This window comes from Desmodus rotundus, chromosome 1 (genome assembly GCF_022682495.2).
Source record: "Desmodus rotundus isolate HL8 chromosome 1, HLdesRot8A.1, whole genome shotgun sequence".
Lineage (NCBI taxonomy): Eukaryota > Metazoa > Chordata > Mammalia > Chiroptera > Phyllostomidae > Desmodus > Desmodus rotundus.
The window spans coordinates 109,947,968-109,975,104 of NC_071387.1; the positions used below are offsets into that span (position 1 = coordinate 109,947,968).

General features: G+C 40.8%; 1 protein-coding gene and 1 non-coding gene across 8 annotated transcripts in view; both read left to right on the plus strand.

Moving 5' to 3' along the window:
- Nucleotides 1–27,137, plus strand: part of MRTFB (myocardin related transcription factor B) — a 293,387-nt gene that overhangs the window by 255,092 nt on the left and 11,158 nt on the right. For 6 of the 7 annotated variants that reach the window (XM_053929332.2, XM_053929333.1, XM_053929322.1 and 3 more), the window contains 7 exons: nucleotides 3,711–3,848; nucleotides 6,946–7,193; nucleotides 13,186–13,318; nucleotides 14,113–15,159; nucleotides 16,680–16,817; nucleotides 22,067–22,225; nucleotides 22,550–22,687. In XM_053929332.2, the coding sequence (XP_053785307.1) occupies nucleotides 3,711–3,848; nucleotides 6,946–7,193; nucleotides 13,186–13,318; nucleotides 14,113–15,159; nucleotides 16,680–16,817; nucleotides 22,067–22,225; nucleotides 22,550–22,687 (2,001 nt within the window). The remainder of the gene's footprint in view (nucleotides 1–3,710; nucleotides 3,849–6,945; nucleotides 7,194–13,185; nucleotides 13,319–14,112; nucleotides 15,160–16,679; nucleotides 16,818–22,066; nucleotides 22,226–22,549; nucleotides 22,688–27,137) is intronic. The other variant, XM_045204469.3, reaches the window with a different exon arrangement.
- LOC112315081 (U6 spliceosomal RNA) lies at nucleotides 8,703–8,809 on the plus strand. The gene has a single exon (XR_002975848.1). It is a non-coding gene; the product is annotated as a U6 spliceosomal RNA (small nuclear RNA).

Here is a 27,137-nt window from a genome sequence, read left to right on the forward strand (position 1 = left end):
ACAGGGAAACAACAGTGACGGGAAAGAAACCAGGACTCAAATCAACAGTTTGGAGCAGAAGGAAGAAAGAAACATTCAGCCAGAACAGAATGAAGAAACAAGAATTCAGAAAAATCAGTAGAGGCTTAGGAACCTCCGGGACAACTTTAAATGTTCCAACATCTGAATCATAGGGGTGCCAGAAGGAGAAGAGGATGAGCGAGAAATTGAAAACTTATTTGAAAGAATAATGAAGGAAAACTTCCCCAATCTGGCAAAGGAAATAGACTTCCAGGAAGTCCAGGAAGCTCAGTCTCTCCCAAAGAAGTTGGACCCAAGGAAGCACACACCAAGGTACATCATAATTACATTACCCAAGATTAAAGACAAGGAGAGAATCTTAAAAGCAGCAAGAGAAAAGGAGGCAGTTATCTACAAAGGAATTCCCATAAGACTATCAGCTGATTTCTCAAAAGAAACCTTGGAGGCAAGAAGGGGCTGGAAAGAAGTATTCCAAGTCATGAAAGGCAAGGAGCTACATCCAAGATTACTGTATCCAGCAAAGCTTTCATTTAGAATGGAAGGGCAGATAAAGTGCATCCCAGATCAGGTCAAGTTAAAGGAGTTCATCATCACCAAGCCCTTATTATATGAAAAGTTAAAGGGACTTATCTAAGAAAAAGAAGAAAAAAAATATGAACAGTAAAAATGACAACAAACTCAGAACTATCAACAACTGAACCTAAAAACTAAAACAAACTAAGCAAACCACTAGAACAGGAATGGAATCACTGAAATGGAGATCACATGGAAGCTTATCAGAGGGGAGGAGGAGAAGGGAGAATGGGGGAAAGGGTACAGAGAATAAGTAGCATAAATGGTAGGTAGAAAATAGACAAGGGGAGATTCAGAATAGTATAGGAATGTGGAAGCCAAAGAACTTACATGTACGACCCATGGACATGAACTAAGGTGAAGGAATGCTGGTGAGAGGGGTGATGCATTGTGGAGGGGAATAAAAGGGACAAAAAAATGAGACAACTACAATAGCATAATCAGTAAAATATATTTTAAGAAAACAAAGGAACTTACCAGACAACAATGATTGGTCCTTGGCAAGTAATATCATCTTTTCAGAAGGAACCAGTGCAGACTTGAGATGTTATAAACCTTCAGTCAGCCTAAACATTTGCTCTATTTTTTTCTTTTGTATTTAACATATAAATATCCATTGTTAAACAGTTTTTTTCTGACATATCCCCTCGTGATGTAATGATGACAATTAAAGAACTGGTGGTCTTGACACCTGTAACTTGTGATGAGAACAGTGACCAGATCCAGCAAAACAAAGCAAAGTTTACGGCATTTTTGTCTCTTCAGAAAAAAGATTCTGAACTATTTTCAGATATAATTTCGATAATACATAAGGTGAACTTAGGTCTCAGTGGCAATTTAAACATATTTAAAGCATTCTTTTAAGATTTTTAATGTATTGTTCAATATACTGTGTAACGAAGTAAGCGTAGCATTTTTATTGCTTGGATAGTTTCTTAATCCTTTTTAGAATACTGTCATTTCAGAAGCTTTCATATCTAGATTTTTATTTATTTTTTTGGTAACTCTAGCCACTAGGATCCTAACATTTAGATATGATCCAAGGTTTTGGACGGTCCTTTCCAAGACATATAAATAGGACTGGCAAAATCTGAATCGGAATTTAGACATTTCTCCCTTTTAAACCAGAATTTATTTTCAGAGTTAATCACTGGTTTCTCAGTTGAGTTCGTCTTGCGTTATGCTGGAGTGTGTGGTTTTCTGGATAATGAAGTCACACTGAAATACCGAAAGAGCTGTTCCGTTGGGAGTATCAGTAGTCAAGGCTGAAGTCAGTTAGGCAAGGTCTAGAAATAATAGGCAAAACATTTTCATAAATATTACGGTTACCACCACATTCATGCTCCTGCATTATTTTTCAGATTTTTAACACTGACTGCTCTCAAATGCATCATTACTATCAAATCAGCCAGTGAGGTCTGGACTGGTAAAATAGCTTGCCAGGTTAGTAGATTTTATCTGCAAAGAAATATATATTTAAAATTCAAGTATCTGATTCTACTTTATATACCAGTTTTTTAATAGCCAAGGAGTGTTTTTCTCCTGTGTGAAAATTGACCCAAAGATAAGTATCCTCATTTGCTAAAACTATGCAAAATAAAAGGAAAACAAATAACATAAAACCCTGTCCCTTAAAGCAGTGATCAGCTAGCTGTCATCTTTCACTTAATGTCAGAGGTTCATTGAGGAGCTGGCTGTCTCAGGGCCATTTGGGTACAGAAGTCAGCCTGGAACATAGGTGTCAAAACTTTTGTATGAGTTCTCTCATTTCTGTTTGAAAATTGAGTTGAGTATAACCATCTTTAGAAAGACAAGTCTTTTATATTGTCGACATTTACAGTTACTGATAATTAGTTAGAAGCTAAAATCAATGGCAAAAGAAAGGACTCGTGGAGAGCGCTGACACGGCCACGCACAATTAATTACACACACACACAGTCTCAGCAGGCTTGAGAGTGTGACCTAGCATGAGTAAAGCCACAAGGAATTTCCATTCACCCATTAAACAAATATTTATTGAGTAACTACTATGCGCCAAGCTTCATATTTCTTGTGGCTAGTAGCCCTCTGACTTTCCAGGTCATTTATTTTAAGGAGGGAAAATACAGTTTGCTATTTTTAAACCCAAGTATTTCAACAAGAAAACAGACTTTGATTGTCGTGATGAATTTGAGAGTTGTTCAGAGAAGTGTACGTGATAAAGGCATGTTTTTCCTTAAGATAAGGCTGGTGATAGTAAGTCCAAGTAGTAATGGATAGGCAACATTTAACTACTTTGTTGTAATAGTAATATCTCTTTCCAGTAAATGAATACTTAAAGTCTACTTAATGTAAATTGCTAATGGGAATAGGTTTTTAGGTGGTTGATAAAAACCCAAAAAGCCTCCTGTACTTCCTTTGTTAATATATGACTCCAAATTGAGATAATTGAATAATTAATTGCCCAGGTAACAATTAGCTTCTTGCTTTAAGTGTGAAGGTACTACTGTGCATGAAACAAGTCAATCTTACCAGAGCACATTCTTCAAATTTTCTTCTTTGCAAGAACCGGGGAAAGAGTTAGGGAGTACTAGTTGAGTTAGGAGGTAGGAACGTAATCTGTAAGGCACATTTAAGGACACAAGCGTGGAGTGGACCTCAGGGAGTGGAAGCTTCTCACCAGACCGGGCCCGACCGTGGGTCTGGGTGTGGTAGAGGAGATGCATCAGGCCCTATAACAAAGACTAAAGGTGACATTTAAATTAGCCCAGATTAGTGTGACCTGTTTGGCAAGAAAACCTTATGAATGCCATGTATTGTTATCATTTTTACAAGAGTCTTGTACTTTTTTCCTGCCAAAAAAAGGGCAGTTCTGACCATATTTCAGAGAAAACACTACAGTTAGTCAATCTAGCCCTAGCTTTTCAATACTATTGAGGCAAAGACTAAACAGTTGGCTTCACGGAGGTAAGACACATTATTTCTCCATTTGGGTCTCAGGCATGACAGTATACTTTCCTTTTGTTTCTTTTGTAGTAGACTTTTTTTTAAGTGAAGTCACTACCTTGTAATTCTGGCTTTTCTATTTTTACTATCAATTGATGTCAGACTTGTTCCCTTTCTGCCTTTTTCACCAGTTTACTTCAGTGTCCCCAGTAGTTCCTGAATTCTTGAAAACTCCTGCTACTACGGATCAGCCCCCCACAAGGTCCACAGCTCCTGTGCTCCCCACAAACACTGTGTCCTCAACAAAACCTGGGCCAGCACTGGTGAAGGTGAGTACCCCACGTGCGCACGAGTTCAGGTGTCTTTACTTGTGACCGTTGTCTGTAGGCCCATGTGGAAGACAAAGGCATGTGTCCACGTTGCCCAGCCTACCTTTTAGCCTGAACCCTTGGAAACAAAATCATGGGAGGACTTGCTACACCAGGCCCTAAAATTTGCAACTGCCATCTTCAACACACGACCTATTGTTCTGTAGTCACAGAACAGCACTCGTGTGGTCCGTATAAAACTGTTGGGGCAGGGGGAAAGGCTGTAGGGGTCATTCTCAGCAATGCCCAGTTCCGCTCCCATTGGGCCATGAGGGCGGAACGAAGGGAAGTGGGGTAAGACGGAGTTGCTTTCACACAGCCCACAGGAGTCCTGAATCTCACAAACAGATGCCTTTAACGGTAAGATGATTTTTGGACTTTCTACACAGGGTTAAACTCAGTGGTATTCCAGATATATTACACGATAGGTTAGAGGTTTTATAGAAGCAGATACTTTTTTTGGTTTAGCAGATTTGGCCTGATGAAGCTTGGTTTGTCAGATAAGCTGCAGATTTGTGGCACTGTTCCTGCAGTTTACTTGGTCAAAATAATTCAGTTAGAATAAGTCCCAGGACAGATTAAAATGTTTAATATATAGTACCTTTTTAAAGTTTTTTGAAGTGTACTTTGAACTGCTAAATAAAGTGTGGGTGGTAGATAAACTGCAGAATAGTTTAATCATTTCAGATGTGGCTTTTGCCAAAACTAGCAGAACACAAATCTCAGACTTTCAGAACTAAGAAAGAATGTTAGAAACCTAACCCTCTATCCACCTTCCAGATGAGGAGACCGAGACCCAAAGAAGTAAAAAAGTGACACCACCAGGAAGGACCTCCAAATCTCCTGAAGTCCAGTCCAGCCTTTTTTCTGCCTTCTCGGTTAGCCCATTGCAGGCCTCTTCAGAGGCACTTAGCCTGGTGCATTCCTCATCTCCATCTGTCCCTGGGCTTGTCCTTGGAACCTGCCTGGAGAGAAGGTTCTCTTCCCACTCCTGGCTCTCTTTGTCAATGTGGCCGAATCTGTGTGGCTTCAGGGGCATATATAGTATATTTTACCATCTTCCATCACTTAATATTAGAGCCAGAAATTCCAGAGGGTGGCAAGTGGCAATTGTTTTGATAAAATCAGCTCTTACCACCTCTTCCCCCATACCCAAGCATGCACCACTAATGGCGCAAAAAGGGTTTGAATGCTAACCCATCTTTCCCTGCAGATACTGAGAATTTGTCCTCTGCCGCTCCTAATCTTTGAAATTCTGCTATTTGCTAGTGTCTGTCCTTAAAGAGGGCTTTGGTTCTAGGGCAAGAGACATTGCTTAAGAATGTGAGATTGGGGGGCTGGGGAAGGAGCCCTAGGACTATGATAGTGGAGGAAAGGACAAGTACATATTAGGAAACAGACTGCAATTCTTTGGGGTTTTCTATGGGGAAAGCTATTTCCCGCACTCACTTCCTAAGAGACTAGGTATGTGCCTGCCGACTAATAGGTAATAGGGGATTTGGTCTGAGGAATACAGGTTCTTGTGTTTATGTCCCCTCCCTTGTCATCAGGTTCCTTCCTGACTGCAGCTGGGCCAGTTGTTTTACTGTTACATAGCAATTAGAAACAAACCTCTGTAACCCAGACCCCATTCATTGATACGCTCAGTTTGAAAAGACTAAAAATAAAATACATTATTGATAACAACATAAGCAGGTGACAGTGAATTGATTAATGTTGTGAGATTACAGGTGGATTTTAAGTGGGCAAGGGTATTTTCTGACATTGTGATGTTTTTTAAGTGCCTCATAATTGAAGTGATTTCTAATGGCATATACATTCATCACTAATTCATTCAGCAGACATTTATCTAGCACCTTCTATGTGCCAGGCACTGTTCGGGGTAGGAGGAGTCAGTAAAGCAGTGATAAAAACATCCCAAAGCACCTCCACCTTGGTTAGGAATAGGAGGTAAACAGACAACAAACACAGAGTGGGCCGGCGGTGAAGAATAAGGTGATGACAGGGGCTACCGAGGAGGCAGGGGGCGTGTCTGTTTTTAGAGTGGTTGGGCAAAGTGAGCCGGTGACATCTGGGCAGAGATATAAAAGAGGTGAGGGAGTTGCCATGAGGATATCTGGGTAAAAAGTAAATATGAATAGTGATGATTTCTAGTCTGTAGAATATGGTGATTTTTATTTTCTTCTTTATTTTTTAAATTTCCTACTTCTTCAAATATGAACATATATAACAGGATCACAACAATAACCATATTTAATGTAGTGCTTCTCAAAGTCTTCTTATTGAGTATTTTACCTAAGGAAGCTTAGGAACAATTTCCCATACCTTGTTGTTTTGTTGATGGACTTTTTTATTCAGATGAAATTATAATATGAATACTAAAAGTAGAAAGTGATCTGGTAACTTATAAATGGAAGAGAAAGAAAACTCAGGAAAAAGTCATCTTATTCTTAATCATAAGATGGGGTCTCACACCGCATTTTCAAAATAAAAATATATTTTTGAAAAAAATTTTTAAACTCATGTTCACATTACTCAGTATTTTTATATGTATACTTACCATAGAAATATATAGTTTTTATTCTGCTTTATTCTCATTACAGGCATTTTTGGGTTTGCATATTCTTTATTGATTTTAATGAATATAAAACATTATAGTAAACTACATTTTATCTTTTTTCTCTTGTATATGTAATGCATGACCTGTTTTACACTGGGGAATAATATATGTAAGCACTTAGCAGTGTGTCTACACAGAAAACTCAGAGCGATGTTTGTTGAATTTGAATGGATAATGCTAAGCTGAGCATCTTGCCTTTAGTCTGAGGGAACAAGGCAGCAGGAGAAATAAGTTCTTAGGAACAAGATTTCTTAGTCAGTGGTACATGCATATGTTTTCCTAGCTCTCGAAATGTGTTTGGTACATTGCTTTCCAAAGTGGCTCCACCACTTCTGAAGCTGCATTGCTTTTTCATTTCAAATCACTGAGGCACAGTAAAATAGATCGTATGTGGTGGCATCTTTTAAAATGTTCTTTCTCCCTTTTTCTCACAAATAGCAAAGCCATCCCAAGAATCCAAATGACAAGCACCGTAGCAAAAAATGCAAAGACCCTAAACCACGGGTAAAGAAGCTGAAGTACCACCAGTACATTCCACCAGACCAGAAAGGTGAGAAGAGCGAGCCACAGCTGGACTCCAACTACGCCCGCCTGCTCCAGCAGCAGCAGCTGTTCCTGCAGCTACAGATCCTGAGCCAACAGCAGCAACACTACAACTACCAGACCATCCTGCCTGCACCACTCAAGTACGGGCTGGGGGCAGTGCTGGCTTCTAAAGTGGATTTTACGGTGGTTTTTTTATGAGGACCCATTAGTTACTGAAGGTTGGAAGTTGTGATTTATTTGTGCTTAATGACCATTTTCATTTTATTGTCATCAAAGCTCTGCATACAGGGTCTGAAGTCAACATAGTGAGCTGCTCCAGTTTTTATCCTCCAAAGTAGGTTCTGAATTTTCCAAGTGAGAAGGGACTTTTCAAAATTACTTATCCAAGAAAGGTTTGCCTAGTATTAAATGCTATGAAAAAAAGCATCAGAAGTATAAACAGTTTTTTGTTTGGTTGTTTGTTTTTAAAAAGCATGACCATAAAAACTGGAGTGGTCAAGAAAAGTTTTATGAAAATGGCAGGATATTTATGTTGGAAAGGGCCTTAAACTTGGGAAGGGCCCCTCCAAGCAGAGGGGAATGATGTGAGTAGAAGTACACGGTGCAATGCCTATTTATTGGATGAGAAAAATGGCCTGTTAAATAATGAATATGATTAATTTGTAAGAAAAGTGGAAGACACAATTGAGTTGAGCCAGTGTCTGGAGGAATGTGAAGCTGAGATGACTAATCTTGATGTGGCAGGTGTTTCCCAGGGCCGCACTGATGTGGTCAGATCAGCATGCGGGGAGGAATAGTTTGCCCCCAGTACTGGAGGGGATGTGGAAATAGGAAAACTAGTCAGAAATTTTGTGGTAAAGTAGATGCAAGGAGATAAAAGGGCACTGATAATGGAACTGAAGGAACAGGATAGATGCTCCAAAAGACAATGAATAAAAGGTCTTTGTGACCAACAACCATGAAGAAAAAACACATTTGCAAAGTTTGAACCCAATCAGGAGAGACAGAGGGAGTGAGTTCTGACAGTTTCTGAGATTCAATCCATAGCAAGACATCCATAGCTTACTTTAATTATGTAATAAAGGAAACTTCTAGTTATACATCCTTAATGTGCTTTTTCTGGGAAACAGATAAAAATGCAAAGCCCCTGTCCTTCATTTTGTTCACTTTTTAGGAGAAAGGGATATTTACATTCAACTTGAGAAAAAAATTCTAGAAAAAGATCAAATCTCATACAAGGGCCCTGGCTGGTGTGGGTCAGTGGATTGAGCACCAGCCTGTAAACTGAAGGGCTGCCAGTTCAGTTCCCAGTCAGGGCACATGCCTGGGTTGCAGACCAGGTCCCCATGGGGGGGCGCTCAAGAGGCAACCAAACATTGATGTTTCTCTCCCTCTTCTTCCCTTCCCCTCTCTGTAAAAATAAGTAAATAAAATCTTTAAAAAAAAAAACAAAAAACCATACTTCTAAAAACAAATCTCATACAAGGGAAAATTATTCTCTGTGATCAAGCCCCTTGATTTATAATCACATGAGTTATAGACATTTGTTTTCTACATGTAGGCTAAGCATTCCTCCGTGGGGAGCCCCTGTTTTCTAGGAGTAGAAAACAATTAAGACTCACTCAGAACTTCTCTGTAAGAAATATCTTGTACTTGCTTTGGCAGCACATGTACTAAAATTGGAACAATACAGATACAATTAGCATGGCCCCTGTGCAAGGATGACACGCAAGTTCGGGAAGCATTCCATATTTAAAAAATAAAAAGAAATATCTCCTCATATGCTAATGATTATCAATTCACTGTTTTCGTTCAAGAACCAAATATGTCAAGGAAGGTTAGACCAATTAGTCATTCAGACCTTACTGTGAAGCACTTAAATCTGTATCAGAGCACAGAGATGAAGGAGGGAAGAATCTTGTAGCATGTCATTATTTTAAGCAGGCCTGAGGGAGCTGTTGACATTGGCAGGGGACTGGGAATGCAGAGAGCTGGAAGAGCATCAAACACAGCCACTGCTTTACAGCTTTGTCCAGGTCCCAGGGAGGCATCCCCACCGCGCCGCCCTCCTTGGGCACCGTGATGATAACAGCAGTGATAGCTCCTGTTCGTGTGCTCGTTAGGATGCCCCAAGCCGTGTGCTCAACACTTGACCTCATCATCATCCACACAGTTACTCTAGGAGGTTTGATATTATTGACCCCATTCCCAGATGAGGAAGCTGTTCAACTGAAACCCCATAAAAGGATTTTTTTTGTGCTGCTAATGAAACAGTCTTTCCTGTAATGAAAGAAATTGACTACATGGGACCAGCTGCATGGATGGGAAGAATACATCTGAGATGCAGGGTTTCTGAACTCTACCTGTTCCTGTCTTTCCATCAAGGCTTCAGTTCCCCCCTCCTCCTCAAACATTCCCCCCACTAAAGTGACCAAGCCAACCCATCCAAGGAAAATATCACACAAAAAGATACAGGAGCCAGGAGGAGGGAATATCACTGGTTTTTCAGTATTATTTCACCACACAAAGACTGAACACCAGTTCTGTTTAACTTCAGGTCCTGAAAGTAGAGATGCTATTTTCTAACACACTTTATTTTTACCAAAATTCCATTGCAAGAAACTAAATGTGGAAGTCCTGTAGTGCCCACAGGAGTGGGATTTTCTTGATAATGCAGCCCTTGGGTGCTGTGGAAGGAGCAAGAGCCTGAAGACACGGGGCTGTAGTCCCAGTGTGGCCATACGCTGGCTGAGGGCCTGGGAGGTCAGGCCGTCTCTCTCTCAACTTCAGATTTCTCATCTACCTAGTGATCACATTCTTCACCCACTTTTTCCTCTGGATTTACAGGAAAAACATCAACTTATTGCTCTTATTTTAAAGGTTGAATTAAACACTGAACTCTTCATCATGGAAACCAAGTGTGTTATAGAATCTCAACCGAAATGACAGCATGGATAGACGAATTCATTGAAGTCATGCATTCACAAGGAGAGGATCTCATTCATAAGGGAGCAAAAGTTGGTCAAGGGGAATCTTACACTTTTTACTTAATAAAGCACAGATATGCATTACATCGACAGGTATATAGTATAATTATGGTATTAAAATTGCATAGGGAAAGTGACTAGGGAAAAGGTGTCTAAAAAGTCTCCTTGCAGGGACGGTATTGAACATAAAATCGAGACACTTAGATTTAAATAAATTGTTTTCATAATTTAAAAATACGATTTAAAAGTTGAGTTTTTAGAAAATATTTGTCATTTCATCCAAGCTTCAAGAAACTTCATTTCAAATACTTCAGGTATTTAACTTCAACAAAATTTAAAGCAGGTTTAAAAAGACTCAACTAAATGTAAAGAGTTAGCTGTTGCCAAGGCCAGAACTGGCTTCAAACGTACTCACTTGAGAAAGCTTATCCAACTATGGACCTCGCCCCATGTGCATCATCACCTCAGGTCCCTAGTTCAGAGCGTGGAATTCAGAGTTTCTCTGGCTTCGGTGCCAAGGCGTATATGATGGTAAAGCCTCAGGCTGCAGTGGAATTGACTGTACGGTGTCATCCGTCATGTCACCTTTCTTTAATAGGTGTCAACCACGAGAAAAGGAAATGCCATTGTTGCCAGGAGTATCACAATCAAAAGAAGTTAGAGGGGACCTCAGTTTTTTCTGGACAGGCATTTAAGGAGATCAGTACAAAGACACCTAACTTTTGTACTAACCAACATTTTTTAATAAGGTTTAAAAAACGAAATATAGCTTACATAAAGAGAAATACATAAATCATAAGTGAAATTGACGCCAAAGTAAGCATCCCCTATAACCACGTAAATCAAGAAATGGAACGTCATCGGCCACTCACTTGGTGACCACCCTGACTTCTATCCCATAGACTAGTTTTGCCTGCTTTTCAACATTGTATAAATGCAACCCTACAGTACACCTGTGTGCCTGGCTTCTTTTGCTCAACATTATGTTTGTGAGATGCATCTTTATTGGTGCAAATAGCAGCAGTTCATTTTTATTGCTGTCTAGTGTTCTATAATTTATCCATCCACCATACTCTTGATGGAAGGTGAATTGCTTCCAATTGGGGCTGTTATGAAAAATGCCATAATAAATACCCTAGTGTGAATCTTTTGACTGACAAATGTATGTCTTTGTCAGGTATCTGTCTAGGAATAGAATTGTTGGGTCAGCAGATAGGCCTGGGGTTTTGTTTGGTAGATACTATGAAAGTTCTCCAAAGTGGTTGTGCCAATTCACAGTTCTACCAGCTGTGTATGAGAGAGAGTTCTGGCTGTTCCAAGTACTTGGTATCAGCAGCCTACAATATAGCAGCAATCTTTCTGGATGTGCAGTGCTATTTTGTTGTGGTTTTTATTTGCATTTTTCTCATACCTGTTGAGGTTAAGGCTTTGTTCATATATTTATTGACCATTTGGATATATGAGGTCTGTCTGGGAAAAGTCTAACCATTGTTACTATAACGAGAACAGTTTGTGCAATGTTGATGTGACCTAGCAGCCAAGGAGAATGGACTGGAATGCGCATGTGTGAACAACTTCACTGTACTAGTCAGTGGGGCCAGTAGACACCATTGAGTGAGCTTGTGTCTGTGTGGCCAATGCATTCAAAATGACTACGCAAGTAGAGCAACACATCTGCATCAAATTTTGCATTAAGCTTGAACATTCCTCCACAAAATCTATTTGGGTGATTCAGAAGGCCACAGCTATGGACAACTGGTGATTGGCAGCTTCACCACAGCAACGCACGAGTTCGTGCATCACGTCTCATGCAGTTTTTTGTTGAAACATCAAACCACCCAGGTGACTCAGACCCGCTACAGCCCAGACTTGGTGCCCTGCAACTTCTGGCTTTTCCCAAAACTAAAGTCCCCTTTGAAAGGGAAGAGAGTTCAAACCATTGATGAGAGTCAGGAAAATATAATGGGGCAGCTGATGGAGATTGAGAGAACTGTGTGAGTTCCCAAGATGCCTCCTTTGAAAAGGGGACTGAGGTGTCATTGTCTTATGTACAATGTTTCTTGTATCTTGTATCTTCTTCATAGATGTTTCTATTTTTCATATTGCATGACTAGATACCTTCTGGACAGACCTCACACTATCTTGTGGTACACTTACTCAAGATTTTCCCTTTGAGTCTTCTTACTGATTTGCAAGACTTCTTTATATATTGTAGATATGAGACTTTTGTGAGAAAAATGTATTATTTCTCCTATGGCTTGACTTTTCACCCTCTTAAAGATGTCCCTTTTAGCTAGTGCTTTTGTGTCCTGTTTAAGAAATCTTTTCCTATCCAAAGGCCATGAAGATATTATCCTAGTTTTCTTTAAAAGCTGTATTGTTTTCAAAATTCACACTGAGGCTTTGGGGGATGATGTGAGGTAGGGGTCATCCGGAGCACTATTTTTCCCTGTATGAATATCCAGCTTGGCCCAGTACCATTTGGTGGAACTGGAGTGCTGTGTCACCTTTGTGTGTGGTGGTGGGGGGGGGGGTCTGTTTCTGTATTCTCTGATCTCTCCCATTTGTCTGTTGTTCTGTCTTTGCACCAGCACCACACCATCTGAATAACTGGCTTTTTAATAAACATTGGTATGTAGTGGTATGGCTCTCCCACTTTGCACTTTGCTTTTCTTCTTCAAGGATGCCATGGCCATTCTTGTCCTTTGCATTCCCATATAAATCTTAGAACCATTTTGTAAATTTCTACCAAGCAAGCAAACAAGCAAAACCTAAGCAGGGGTGGCCAACCTACAGCCCAGGGGCCGCATGCGGCTCAGGATGGCTGTGAATGCAGCCCAACAGGAAATCATAAATTTACTTAAAACGGCATGAGATTTTTTGTGTGATCATGTGCCTCAGTGTATTTAATGTGAGGCCCAAGAGAACTCTTCTTCCAGTGTGGCCCAGGGACGCCAAAAGGTTGGACACCCTGACCTATAGGGATTTTTATTGGGACCTACTTAGATTGGCATCTTTCCCAGACCGAGTCTTCCCATTCATGACCATGGTATTTTTCTCTTTCTAAGTTAACGAACTTTTAGCAGAAGCAATGTCATATCCAGAAATTATTTTCTTATAAACTGATTTTCCTTTTCTTTTGAAGGCCTCTCAATGACAAAAATAACAACAGTGGGAATTCAGCTTTGAACAACACCATACCTAACACAGCAAGACAAAATATGTCTGCTCCCGTGAGAAAGCCAGGACCTCTGCCTTCTAGCCTGGATGACTTAAAGGTGATAATTCCAAGTAGAGTTTATTCACCCACAGGTACCACAACAATGTAAATGGTTTGCAAGATTTGTCTAGGTAGTTTTTAGCAGATGTTTAACTTCACCAACAATATGATAGCCCGCATAGAGGTACTGTCCTTTTACATCCATTAAGTTTATTTTACAATATTGTTACAGTGACCAGTAATAGCTCTCATTTATTGAGTATATACCTGGTGCCAGCACCATACCTGTTCTGATTCCAGAGACAGTTTTCCCCCCTGCTCATTGCCAAGTTTGGGAGAAGTGGGGAAATGTAACAGTTAAGAATGTGATCTCCATGGCCAGCCATTCTGGGTTTCTAACTGAGCTGAGCCTTCTGTTATCTGAGGTAGCTTGGACTGGTGACTCAACCTCTCTGCCTCGATCTCCTCATCTTTAAAATGGTAATGATAACACCTGCATCTCATGTGAAGATTAAGTGAAAGAATAAAGCACTTCCAACAGTGTCTGGCACATAGTAATTACTCAATAAATGGAGCTGCTGTCATCAACATTTCTAGTAGTAAATCTTTTCTTTGACATAACAGAAATTAACTCCTAAAAATTCTTGCTTTGTTATTTATTACCGGCCTTTCAGTTTCTTCCACTCTATAGTTGTGTGTGTTAAAAAGGGAAAAGGAACTGTCCCACTTTCAGATATGCAATAATACGGAGTTGTCTGCCAGATGTAGGCCCCGTTCCTGGTCATAAAACTGTCGTGTGGGTTTGTCAGAAAGCTTAGTACCAGAAGAGAGCTGATCTGTTTGTACTTCTAGGTATCGGAATTGAAGACAGAACTGAAGTTAAGGGGTCTTCCAGTGTCAGGCACCAAACCGAACCTTATCGAACGCCTGAAACCCTACCAGGAAATGAACAGCAATGGCATTGCTACTGATGGCATTGTGGCAGTGTCAACATCTGCCATCGTCACCAGTAACCCAGAAGTCACCATGGCGTTGCCAGTTACCACACTACAAAACTGTGTGACTAGCTCAGGTTCTACTTTCAAGGCAGAACTGCCGTCTGCTGGAACCAGCAATGCAGCCCACGTGGAAACTGTTAACTCGCCTCTGCCGATCTCACCGTCTCCCTCCGAACAGTCCAGTCTCAGCACCGAGGACACAAACATGGCAGACACGTTCACTGAGATTATGACCATGATGTCTCCTTCACAGTTCTTGTGTTCATCTCCTTTGAGAGTAACAGGTAATGAAGACAGCCTAAGTCCCACCAGCAGCACTCTGTCCAATCTGGAACTGGATGCAGCTGAGAAGGATCGCAAGCTTCAGGAGAAAGAGAAGCAGATTGAAGAGCTAAAGAGGAAACTGGAACAAGAGCAGAAGCTCGTGGAAGTTCTGAAAATGCAACTCGAGGTTGAAAAACGAGGGCAGCAGCAGCAGCAGCGGCGGCCACTGGAACCCCAGCCCAGCGCCCCAGCTAATTGCGTCGGCGAGTTAGAGCAGAAGCATGGCAGTGTCAGTTCCTCCATCAAAGATGAGACCTCACTCACTGACTGCTCCAGCCCCAGGCAGCCTGTCCCAGGAGCCAGCCATTCTGTAGGCCAGCCTGTCTCTACAGGTGGCCAGACCCTTGTTGCCAAAAAGGCTGTGGTGATCAAGCAAGAGGTGCCTGTGGCCCAGGCAGAGCAGCAGAGCATCGTCCCACAGTTTTACGTGAGTTCCCAGGGACAGGCGCCGCCTGCTGTTGTTGCTCAGCCTCAGGCTCTGCTGACCACGCAAACTGCTCAGCTGCTGCTCCCCGTGTCCATCCAGGGCTCCAGTGTCACCTCAGTGCAGCTCCCCGTAGGCAGCCTCAAACTCCAGGTGTGAAGTGTGTCTTCTAACTACTTTGCCTTGCAGCCTGCATAGAATGGACACTCTGCTAGTGACAGATACCTGAGCGTTTTCATAAATGCATCCAAATCAGGCTTCACAATTGCAGAAAACTGTTTGGGGGGGGGGGCTGGGGTATTCAAAATTTTGAGTCATCAGCACTGTTTTTATATAGTAACAAAACAGGGTGCTTTTCTACATATGGTACCTTTTACCTTTAATGAACACAGTATAGTATATGTAGTCATTTTAAATACCTATGACATCATGATAATCGCTACTATCACTGAGCACTTACTATGCACTAGGCACAACATCAAGTATTTTAAGTGGCTTACTTCATTTAATCCTCCCTTCCCTAGAAGAGCCAAGTGATAAAACCCATTTCTAGATAGGGAAACTGAGGCCCTTGAAGACTTAGCAAGTTGCCTGAGAACAGAACTAGTGTTTAAACCTCAGCCTTCTGACTCCAGAGCTTTGAGACTCTTATATCCTCTCTTATATTTTACCTCCCAAATGTAGTCCTTGAAAGGCACCAGTAATGTGAAGATGCCTACACTAAGGAAAATGTGGCCACAACATTTGGAAGTGAAGATGTTGAGAGACTTGTTACTGGTCAAATTTCTTTTCGTGCTTACATAACCTGTGCATTGACCTTAAGTTTGTTTTTATGTAGCGTGATTGCCATAGGTTTCAGTGAAATGGTCCACAAGCAGTGCTTTTCAACCTTGACCACCCAGGTATACTTAGCAGAGTGTGCCCTGGGGTGAGAAGGCATGGCCCACAGGCCCTTGGCATTTGTGAAAATGCTAATTCCCCTGCTTAATCTTTAGAGTGTCTATGAAGTGGAAAGTCTGCTCTTTAACATAGCATTTCTGAACTTTTCCCCTGTCCAAATCTTCCATTAGAGTTGATGTTCTAGGACAGGGCTGTCTAACTCATTTTCACAGGGGGCCACATCAGCCTCACAGTTGTCTTCAAAGGGCGAATGTAATTTTGTCCCTCTGAAGGCAACCGCGAGGCTGATGTGGCCCCTGGTGAAAATGAGTTTTTGACTCCCCTGCTCTAGGAGAAGAACTGCGTTTCGTTCTGGGCCTGTGTGTGCGGGCACATGGCTGGCTGTCCCCAGAGAGCAGACATATTGCAGCTTAAATGCAGGAATTTGGGCTCTTGAGCCTCACAGATTTCCTTGCTGCTCTTAATACCTGACCTATTCGATGTAAAGTTGCTACAGGTTCTTTTTATTTCAGTTTTTTATTTTCACAGAATTTCCAAATGAACATCTTAGCCACTTAAAGAATAATAAGAGCATGAAAATAACTGGTCTGGTGTTTAAGTCTATGGTTTTGAATTGTTAAGGCTCAAATTTAGGTGCCAATGAGTTGAAGTATATATCTGTAAAATTTTACCTTATTTCATTTCAGATGTGATCCCCAATGACCACATCTAAACTCCTGATTCTAACTTTGATTATGACAATTTTTTTTTTTTTTTTTTTTTTTGCATCCTAGACTCCACCACAAGCAGGAATCCAGACTCAGCCTCAGATAGCAACCACTGCCTTGTCCTCAGGCTTGGTCCAGACTGTACCTCAGAAACCAGACACGTTCACACCACATGTGCTCAGTCAGCCACAGCAAGTCAGAAAGGTTGGTGAATGCTAATGGGTGACAGACAGGGGCTGATTGGTACTCTCATCTGCTCAGCCACTCAGTATCTTCACAGGGCTTCATCCAGGGAAGCTCCCTTTGTTCTGTTCTATGATCCATCTCCCATCCGGGAGCATCAAGTGAGATGTCATTTGGCTGTAGATTATCCATTATTTGGGAAAGAGAAAGAGTTCTTGAGAGCTCCTTTGGAGGTTCTAGCAGAGGGGTGCAGCTACTCGTATACCCCTGACCGAAGACCAGTCCTCTCTCCTGGTTGGGAAGCCATCCTCTTTGACCGAGCGCGCAGCTTCAGGAGGGATGCACATGGATCGGTGAGGGAGGAAGGGGATACCTGCCTAGCCAGCCAGATCAGTCGAATCGACCCTGGCGATCAGTGGGGTGACACATGTTGCATCCAGATCACCCTCACGTCCCATTCTGCTTCACCTACGTGTTGGGCCTTATATACAGTTCACTTTCTTTCCCTGAGTGTCATTTTCCTCATCTTCAAAATTACGGTGTTGATCTATGGTTCAGTGTCTTCTTCGCCAGTTCCCACCCAAAAGTTAGCAAAATTCCCACTTACCCAGTAGGTGGAGCTATGTGTACATCTCCTTGCCAGAAAAATACTAAGGCCTCAAAAACAGGTCTTAATATTATAAACCTTGAGAATTAATATCAGTCCCAGAGTTTTCATCTCCTACACGAAAGAACCTAGATAGTTAGATGGACCTGTAGATGTGCCCCAGGGTGGTGTGAGCTGTTTCGGCTGAGACAGCTCAAGGGACCAGCAGAGACAACCTCTTGCATCGGAACAATCACGTTAGTACACATCCTCTCTTTTGGAATCTCTGAAAAACTGCAGGAGTTCCAGTTGCGTATTACTTAGTTTGGGCCCAAAATAACATTTTAGTGTCGTGGAGACAGTTTTCTTTGTTTTAGGGTGAAAGGGAAAAACAGTATCTCTACAAAAAGGGTTTATTCCCAAAATCTCAATATAATAGAATTAGGAATCATTACTTCCAACTTAAAGGAAGAAAATTTTACCAAATATTAGTAAATTCTATTTTTTTAAAAGAGGAATATACTTACAGAACTCATCACCCAGAGAACTTGTACTGTTTGGAGGGATATAAACACACACGTACTTTCATGTTTAAGAAATACTAATGTTTATTTACAATAAAAATACAGGGTAAGTTTTTCTCTTTCAGGATACTAGTGGCATGAAGTATATGAAATATTTTTATAAGCAAACTAGTTCTGTGAAATTGTTACAATTCCAATAATCTGGCCATACATTTGCAAAAGGTCCTAAAACCTTTGGCTCTTCATTGGAGCTAAACAGAACACTTTGTAGTTCCACAGGAAGAAAATCTCACCTCTGCCTGACAGAGCAGAAGACAGTTTCTTAGAAGGGAGCAGATCTTAAATGGAGCTTTGCCAAGATTTGGAGAAATTTTCAAGCAACTAGAAAATTGTGGCCACAGCATGCATAGCCTTTTGGGTAGGATGGAAAAGGGGCCAGGTAGTAAGAAGGTTTACACACCAGCAAAAAGTATGCTCTTATCCTAAAGACAGTCCCATCAGGTGTGTGTGCTGAGATTATACTTCTGGTAGGTGGCTGACAGGCAGGGAGGCACAATGTGCTCCCTGGGGCAGGACTCCAGTGACAGATAATAAGGACACTGAGAACAGAGGCCTGAGCCAAGAGTCATTTCTAAGAAGTGTGAGCTCTGAGGGAAAATAGACTGATGGTTCCATTTACTAAAGTTTAAAAATATATGAAGGTAAAATGAGGAATTACTTTTCCCCAGAGGCTAGGGGTTGAGGAAAGAAAGGGGAAAGCTGAGTTTGGAATCTTTGAAACCTGAGATATCCCAAATATATGTTTGTAAATGTGGCTCTGGCATTTGGAAGCAAGGTTGGAAGAGAGAGGTGGTTTTGGGGATCATTGGATGCACTGTGAACATTAAAGTCAGGAGACTAGATGCAATCACTCTGGTGAGGCATATTAGAAATTGAGAGTCACTGGATCCAAGGTAGCAGAGGAGTGAGTGGAAGCTACACTAACCTCTTCCCAGGACCAATCTGGAATTACAACTAATTTATAGAGAAATCATCCAGAATAACCAACTGAACATTGGCTAGAGAGAAAAGCCTTATAACCACGGACAGACAGAAGAAACCACTTCACTGCAACTTGACTGGTAGGGAGTGTAGAGGAGACTCGAGAGGGCTGGTGGGGCTCCCACACGTGGCAACTGAAGTACCAGAGGGATATTTCAATGGCTGGGGGGAACTCCCAAACTCATTTTACGAGGCCAGTGTTATCCTAATTCCAGATAAAACCAAATAAAGACACTTTAAAGAAAGAAAATTATAGGCCAATATCCCTGATGAACATAGACACTAAAATCCTCAACAAAATATTAGCAAACCAAACAGCAATGCATCAGAAAGGTCATACACCATGATCAAGTGGGATTTATTCCAGGAATGCAAGGTGGTACAACATTCACAAATCAGTGAATGTGATTCACCACATAAACAAAATGAAGGATAAAAACAACATGATTATATCAAAAGAGAATAAAAAGCTTTTGATAAAATCCATCACCCATTTACGATAACTCTCTGCAAAGTGGGGATAGAAGGAACATATCTGAACATAATAAAGGCCATATCTGACAAACCCACTGCCAGCATCATACTCAATGGGCAAAACTACAAGAGTTCACCTTAAGATCAGGAACAAGACAGAGATGGCAACTTTCACCTCTTGTACTCAACATACTACTGGAAGTCCTAACCATGGCAATCAGACAAGAAGAAATAAAAGGCATCCAGATTGGAAAGGAAGAAGTAAAACTGTCTATTTGCAGATGACATGATACTGTACATAGAGAACCCCCAAAATTCCATCAAGAAACTACTAGAACTGATAAATGAATTCAGCAAAGTGGCAGGATACAAAATTAATATCCAGAAATCAGTTGCATTTTTATATGCCAATAACAAACTAACAGAAAGCGAAATTAAGAAAACAATCCCATTCACAATTGCTTCAAAAAGAATAAAATACCTAGGAATACACCTAACCAAGGTGTAAAAGACCTGTACTAGGAAAAAGAAAGAAATTGAAGAAGATACAAATAAGTGGAAGCACATACCATGTACATGGAGGGAAATAATTAACATTATTAATATGTCCATACTACCCAAAGCAATCTACAGGTTCAGTGCAATTCCTATCAAGATTCCAATGACATATTTCACAGAACTAGAACAAGTATTTCAAAATATCTGGAACCACAAAAGGCCCCACATAACAACAGAAATCCTGAGAAAGAACAAAGTTGGAACAATCATGCTACTTGATATCAAACTATACTACAAAGCCGTAGTATTCAAAAGAGCATGGTGCTGGCATAAAAACAGACATATAGATCAATGGAATAGAATAGAGAGCCCAGAAACAAACCCACTCCTTTATAGTTAATATTTGACAGAGGAAGCAAGACATATAATGGGCTAAAGATATTCTAGGCAATAAAAAGTGTTGGGAAATATGGACAGAAAATGAATATTTCTAATGAAATATTCCAATGAAATATGGACAGACCATCATTAACATGCAGAAAATGAAACTAGACCACCTTCTTATATCACACCCAAGAATAAATTCAAAATGGATCAAAAATTTAAATGTTAGACCACAAACCATAAAAATCCTAGAAGAAAATATAGGCAGCAAAATCTTGAACATTGCTCATAGATATTTTTTATCGATATATTTCCCCAGGCAAGGGAAACAAAAAATAAAGAAACAAAGGGGACTACATCAAACTAAAAAGGTTTTACATAGCAAAGGAAATCATCAACAACAAAAAAAGACAACCCACAGAATAGGAGAAATATTCACCAATGTACCTGATAAAGGGTTAATATCCAAAATTTATTAAGTACTTAAAAAACTCAACACCAAAAAACAACCCAATTAAAAATGGGCAAAGGACCTGAATAGACACTTGTCCAAGGAGTACATAAAAATAGCCAATAGACATATGAAAAGATACTCAACATCACTAACCATCAGAGAAATGCAAATTAAAATCACAGTGAGGTGTCTCACATCAGTCAGAATGGCCATCATCAATGAATCAACAAACAACAAAAGTGCTGGTGAGGATGTGGAGAAAAGGGAACTCTAGTACTCTGTTGGTTAGAATGCAGACTGGTGCAGCCACTGTGGAAAGAAATATAGAGACACCTCAAAAATTTAAAAATGGATATACTTTTTAACCCAGCAATCCCACTTCTGGGAATAGATCCAAAGAACCCACAACCCTGATTCAAAAGAATATAAGCATGTCTATGTCCATTGCAGCATTAGTTACAGTCACCAAGATATGGAAGCAGCCTAAGTGTCCATCAATAGATGAGTGGACAAAATAAATATGGGACATTTACACATGGAATACTATGCAGCCATAAAAAAAAAAAGAAAATTTTACCCTTTGCGACAGCATGGATGGACCTAGAGAGTATTATGCTAAGTGAAGTAAGTCAGTCAGAGAAGGACAAATACCGTATGATTTCACTCATATATGTAGAATCTAATAAACTGAACTAACAAGCAAAATAGAAACAGACTTATAGATGGAGAGCAGATGATAGCTAGTGGGGGGAGGGAAAGGTTAGGGGTGGGCGGGTTGAGCAAGAAGGAAAAAGGATTTATAGACATAGATAACAGCGCGGTGATTGCTGGGAGGCAAGGGGTATGAAGGGACTAAATGGGAATTGAAAAAACATTAAATTTATAAAAGATGAAATTGAGCTGTCATTTTCAAGGGACATTATACTGAGCCAATGCTGCCTTCCCACAAAGCACTGTCCACCCTGCCATCAAAGATGAGCCATCAAGTAAAGGGACCACTGACACTTGAAAATCGGGTGGCAAATCATGGCTGTGGGCCAAACCCAGCCCCACATGTTTTTGCAGATAAAGCTGTTTTGGACCCCCCCCCCCCCCATGCATTTATTTACATGTTGTCCGAGCTGCTTCTCTGCTAAAGTGACAGAAGTGAGCAGTCACCCCAGGGGCAGCACGGCCCGCAAACCCTAAACTTACACACTGTGGACCTTTGCAGAAAAGGTTTGCCGACCCCTGTTTTAATTAAAACATGATTTTCTTTAGCAGGAACAGCAGAAGGATAAACTGATGGGAAAATGTTTATTCACTACAGGCTTTCACAACCTCAGCATCCAATACAGTCCTTTCATATCAGAGACCACCTGCCCCAGCGGTCCAGCAGCCCTTTATTAACAAGACAGCCAGCAGTGTTCTCCAGTCCAGAAGTGCGCCCCTCCCATCCCTGCAAAACGGACCCAGCCCTCCCAGCAAGGTAACCCTGTGGTGACCGCAGCAGTGACACGCTTACTAGGTACACATCGTTCCAAAGCTTTAGACTTGGAATGGCTGAAGATCAGTATTCATAGGGGAAATAGCTGAAAATACCGTGGTGACATTGTTAAGGGGCAGCTGAGCTGTTACCACAGTGAAGACGGCTGTCCCCACACAAGTGGCCCACCCATGCTGACTTGGCCTCATAGGCTTAGGAGTTCCATGATTTGGTCGCTGTGTGAAAAACAGTGGGGCTGAGCCCAGCCAGGGTGTGAGGAAGCTTACTACCCAGAGCTGACATGTGCTCCTCCTCTGTTTGCCACAGCCGAGTTCACCCCCTCCAACCCAGCAGTTTGTCATCCAGCACTCTCTATTTGGGAGCCCAGTCCCCAAGACGAAAGACCCTCCCCGCTACGAGGAAGCCATCAAGCAGACACGCAGCACCCAGTCCTCTCTTCCAGAGGTAAGTGAGGCCAGTGGCTTCTGTTTCATCTGTCAGTTTCACGTCATCCTCAAATTGAATCTCTTTTCTAAAATGGACTTGCCTCAATAGAAATACAAAGTTCATGGCTAGGAGCCTTATTTGCATTTTAAATGCTATTTAAAATCACAATATCCTTTACTGTGAAGACCTCAACTTCCAAGCAGGTTTCAGCAGCTATGTAACCTGCAATTTCTCAAAAATGAAGGTTTTCTCTTTTAACTTTGCCTTTGGGGCCAAGGGTTGGGTCTTGTTAGGATAGAGGTGATTGTTACACAGGTCCCTCTTTTCTTTTTCCATTTGTTTCCTATATAAGATCCTCCTCTAAAGGGAATTGACAAGTTGATAGTAACGGAAGGTGAAGAAAAATATAAGTCAGCTCTGACCATGTGTCTCAAGTTCTCACAGGTTTAGACAACGTTGACGTGTCTGAGGTTTTGAAACAGTCTGACTTTGGTTTTCCCTGTGCTCCTAGAGAGCCTGTTACTCACCTTTCACTTTTAACATTTATGTTTTGCTCACGTCTAGTCTCTTGAAAATCTTTGCCTAACTTGTTTTCTAATTATAAAAAATGTGGGTTCATTCAGAAAATTTGGAAATTCCAGAAAAGTATAAAATGGAAAAAAAAAACACCAATGGTCCTACCACTCAGAGTCCTTTTATTTACATTCTGCTGTATATAATCCATTTCTATGTCCATGGAGTTTTTTTAATGTATTTGGAATCATATGACTTCATCACTCAATCTTTTAAATAAGTGTTTATTGAATGGATGGGCTATATACAGTACTCGTTTTGTTGTAACATTTTTTCTGTTTCCATAATCCCCCCCTCAACCATCAGCTGGGAACCACCGGCTTGTTCTGTAGATCTGAGTCTGCTTGTGGGTCTTTTCTTCATTTGTTTTGTTTTTTAGATTTCGCATATAAGTGGGACCACACAGTAGCTGACAGCTGGAGAGGGGCAGGGGGAGGAGAAGGGACCAGCCTGCACAGAGAACATGTGATGCTGGGCCCGAAAATCTCTGCGGGTTAGGAATGGCGGTGTGCAGTGTGGTGGTTTATTCACGTTGACCTGCATTGTTCTGTTAGAACATACTGATGGGGAACATACCGATCACACATTTTTATAACTTACAAGTTGATCTCCACTAAATGGCAGTTTTGCAGCTTATTTTTATACATTAGAATTAAAGGACAAGAGTTATAGGAAATCAATCCACTGTTGGTAGGTGAAGGAGGCGGGAGAAATCACGGAAGAACACACACCTCTCTTACAGTGGTGGGTGCAAGATAGTTAATAACCCACATTGACAGCACGTAGAGGTGGTGTGCGGGGAACAAGATGGCAATGAGGGGTTCCACGGTGTCATGCTCTGGTGCCAGTGGTTGCGCCTTTAGGAGGAGGAAAAGGAGATTACTCGGATATGTTATCCTGGATGCATAAACAGTGGACAGAGCTCACTGGAGGTGGACGTTGACCTTTGCCATAGCCTAGGACGTGACTACCTGCTATGACCAGCCCAGTTAGGAATGTGTGATCAGGCCGTCCTGTGTAGTTACTTTCAGTCTCTGAGCTTGTCAGGCTGTCATGTGATCGGTGTTTCCAGTGGCATCTTTCTCTTTAAGCAGCTATGAACTTGGCCTCTATGAGCTTCTGTTCCTTCATCTTTAAGACGTGTAATATTACCTACCACACAGGGCTGAGAATTAAATTGGATAGTGTGTTTCAAAACATCTTGTACTGGGTCTAGCAATTTCAATGACTCAGTAAATGGTAACCGCTGTTGTTATGGTGATGATCATTATTATGGAAATATGAAAGAGCAAATTGAAATGGTTAGAGCTAGTACAAAGAAAAAAATATATACACACAAGGTGAAAAATTGGCTGCTGAAAACTGGCCAGTGTTGTTATGGCAAACAGGCAGGATTTGGAGCGGGGGGATGGAATCTGGATTTTCAGTTGCACTCTGACACTCTAGCAATTGCTTTCCTGGAGGGGTGGAAGCAAGGATGAGTCATTTTATTATATGTATAATGGGGTTGGTCATGGCCACATCATTTGGCTACTGGTGCTGGGAGGTGTAAAGGGGATAAGAAGTATGACAGCATTTTGATACATTATGAAATATTATATGTTGGAAGGTGATCATGCCTTTGACTCACTTGCTCACAGACTTACTTACTTTAAGCTCCTGTGCTGGGGCAGCAACGCAAAAAACACCAGGTATACACAAGAGGAATTAAACTGACTAGCTTCGGGGCAAAGGCTGGAGGGGCAGCTATCTCCAGGGATGGAAACATGTACTGGCATAAAAACAGACACATAGATCAACCAGAGAGAACAGAGAACCCAGACATAATCCCACGCCTTTAAGGTCAATTAATCGATGACAAAGGAAGCAAGAACATACAATTGGCTAAAGACATCTCTTCAATAAATGGTGTTGAGAAAATGACAGAAATACAAAAAAAATGAAATTAGAATACTTTCTTACATCATATACACAAATTAACTCAAAATATAAGACCTGAAACCACAAAACTCCTAGAAGGAAACATAGGCAGTAAACTTCTGACAGCACTCTTAGTAATATTTCTTTGGATACGTCTCCTTGGGCAAGGGAAACAAAAGAAAAAATAAACAAATGGGACTGCATCAAACTAAAGAGTTTGCACTGCAAAGAAAACCATCAACAAAATGAAAAGACAGCCTACTAAACAGGAGAAAATATCTCCCAGTGACACATCTGATAAGGGGCTAATGTCCTAAATATACAGAGTCCATCACAAATAACACCCCCTTTTTATTACAAAATCTTTTATTACAAAATCATAAGCATGTAATTCTGTAACATAACAGTATCACATTCAAGCACCCCATATGACATTTTAGGCAAAATATTCTAATTAAAACTATAATTATTACACCCATGTTTTTACCCTACCAACCACACTCAAGCAGGCGTTACTTCTGCCAGACCCTGTATAAGGAACTCATACATTTAACACCAAAAATATGTATGTATATACTAAAAGGACCTAAGTAGGCATTTCTCTAAAGAGGACCTACAGATGGCCAACAGACATATGAAAAGATGCTCAACATCACTAACAGGGATATGCAAATGAAAACCACAATGAGGTATCACCTCACACCTGTCAGAATGGCTATCATCAATAAATCAACAAATAAGTGATGGCGAGGATGTGGAGAAATAGGAACCCTCATACACTGTTGGTGGGATTGCAAATTGGTGTAGCCACTATGGAAAACAGTATGCAGGTTCCTCAAAAAATTAAAACGAGAACTAGCATATGACCTAGCAATTTCAATTCTGAGTATTTATCCAAAGGAATCCAAAACACTAATTCAAAAAGATATATGTACACCTGTGTTCACTGCAGCATTATTTACAACAGCCAAGACAGAAGCAGCCCCAGTCATAGACAATTGGATAAAGAGGGTGTGGTACATATACACAATGAAATATTACTTGGCCATAATAAAGAATGAAATCTTACCATTAGCGAAAGCATGGATGGACCTGGAGCAGGGGTGTCAAACTCATTTTCACCAGGAGCCACATCAGCCTTGTGGTTGCCTTCAAAGGACCAAATGTAATTTTAGGACTGTATAAATGTAACTACTCCTTAACTAGGGGCATGGAGCTGGCACTGCCTCCAGGTAGAAACAAGGTGGAGGGCCGGATTCGGCCCACGGGCCTTGTGTTTGCCACCTGTGACCTAGGGGGTATTAGGCTAAATAAAATAAGTCAGAGAAAGACAAATATTATATGATCTCATTTATATGTAGAATCTAAACAAAATAAATAAACATATACAAACAGAGAACAAATTGATGGTTGCCAGATTGGAGGGGGATTGAAGGGATGGGTCAAAAATGAGGAAGAGACTAAGAGGTACAGATTGCCAGATATAAAAAAAGTCATAGAAATGGAAAGCATCGTGTAGGGAATTTAGTCAGTAATATTGTAATAACTCTGTGTGGTGTCAGACGGGTAGTAGACTTAGCGAGGTGATCACTTTGTAACTCATATAAATGTGTAATCACTGTGTTGTATACCTGAACTAATATAATACTATATGTCAACTGTAATTAAAAAATAACTTTAAAAAATTCATAAGGAAAAAAGATAGCAAACATATGCAAACATAAATTTTTCAAAATAAAATGGAAATTCTAAAAATATAAAATACACTATCTGAAATGAAACAATTATAAATGATCTTAGCAGGATGATGGCAGAGGTTTAAAAAAAAGTGAACTTGAGGATAGATCTATAGAACTTACCCATCCGAATGGCAGAGAGAAAACTTTTTAAGGTTAAGAGAGCCTTAGACACCTGTTATTTAAGATCAAATAATCTAACATGAGTATGATAGTCCCAGGAGAGGAGAGAAAAAATG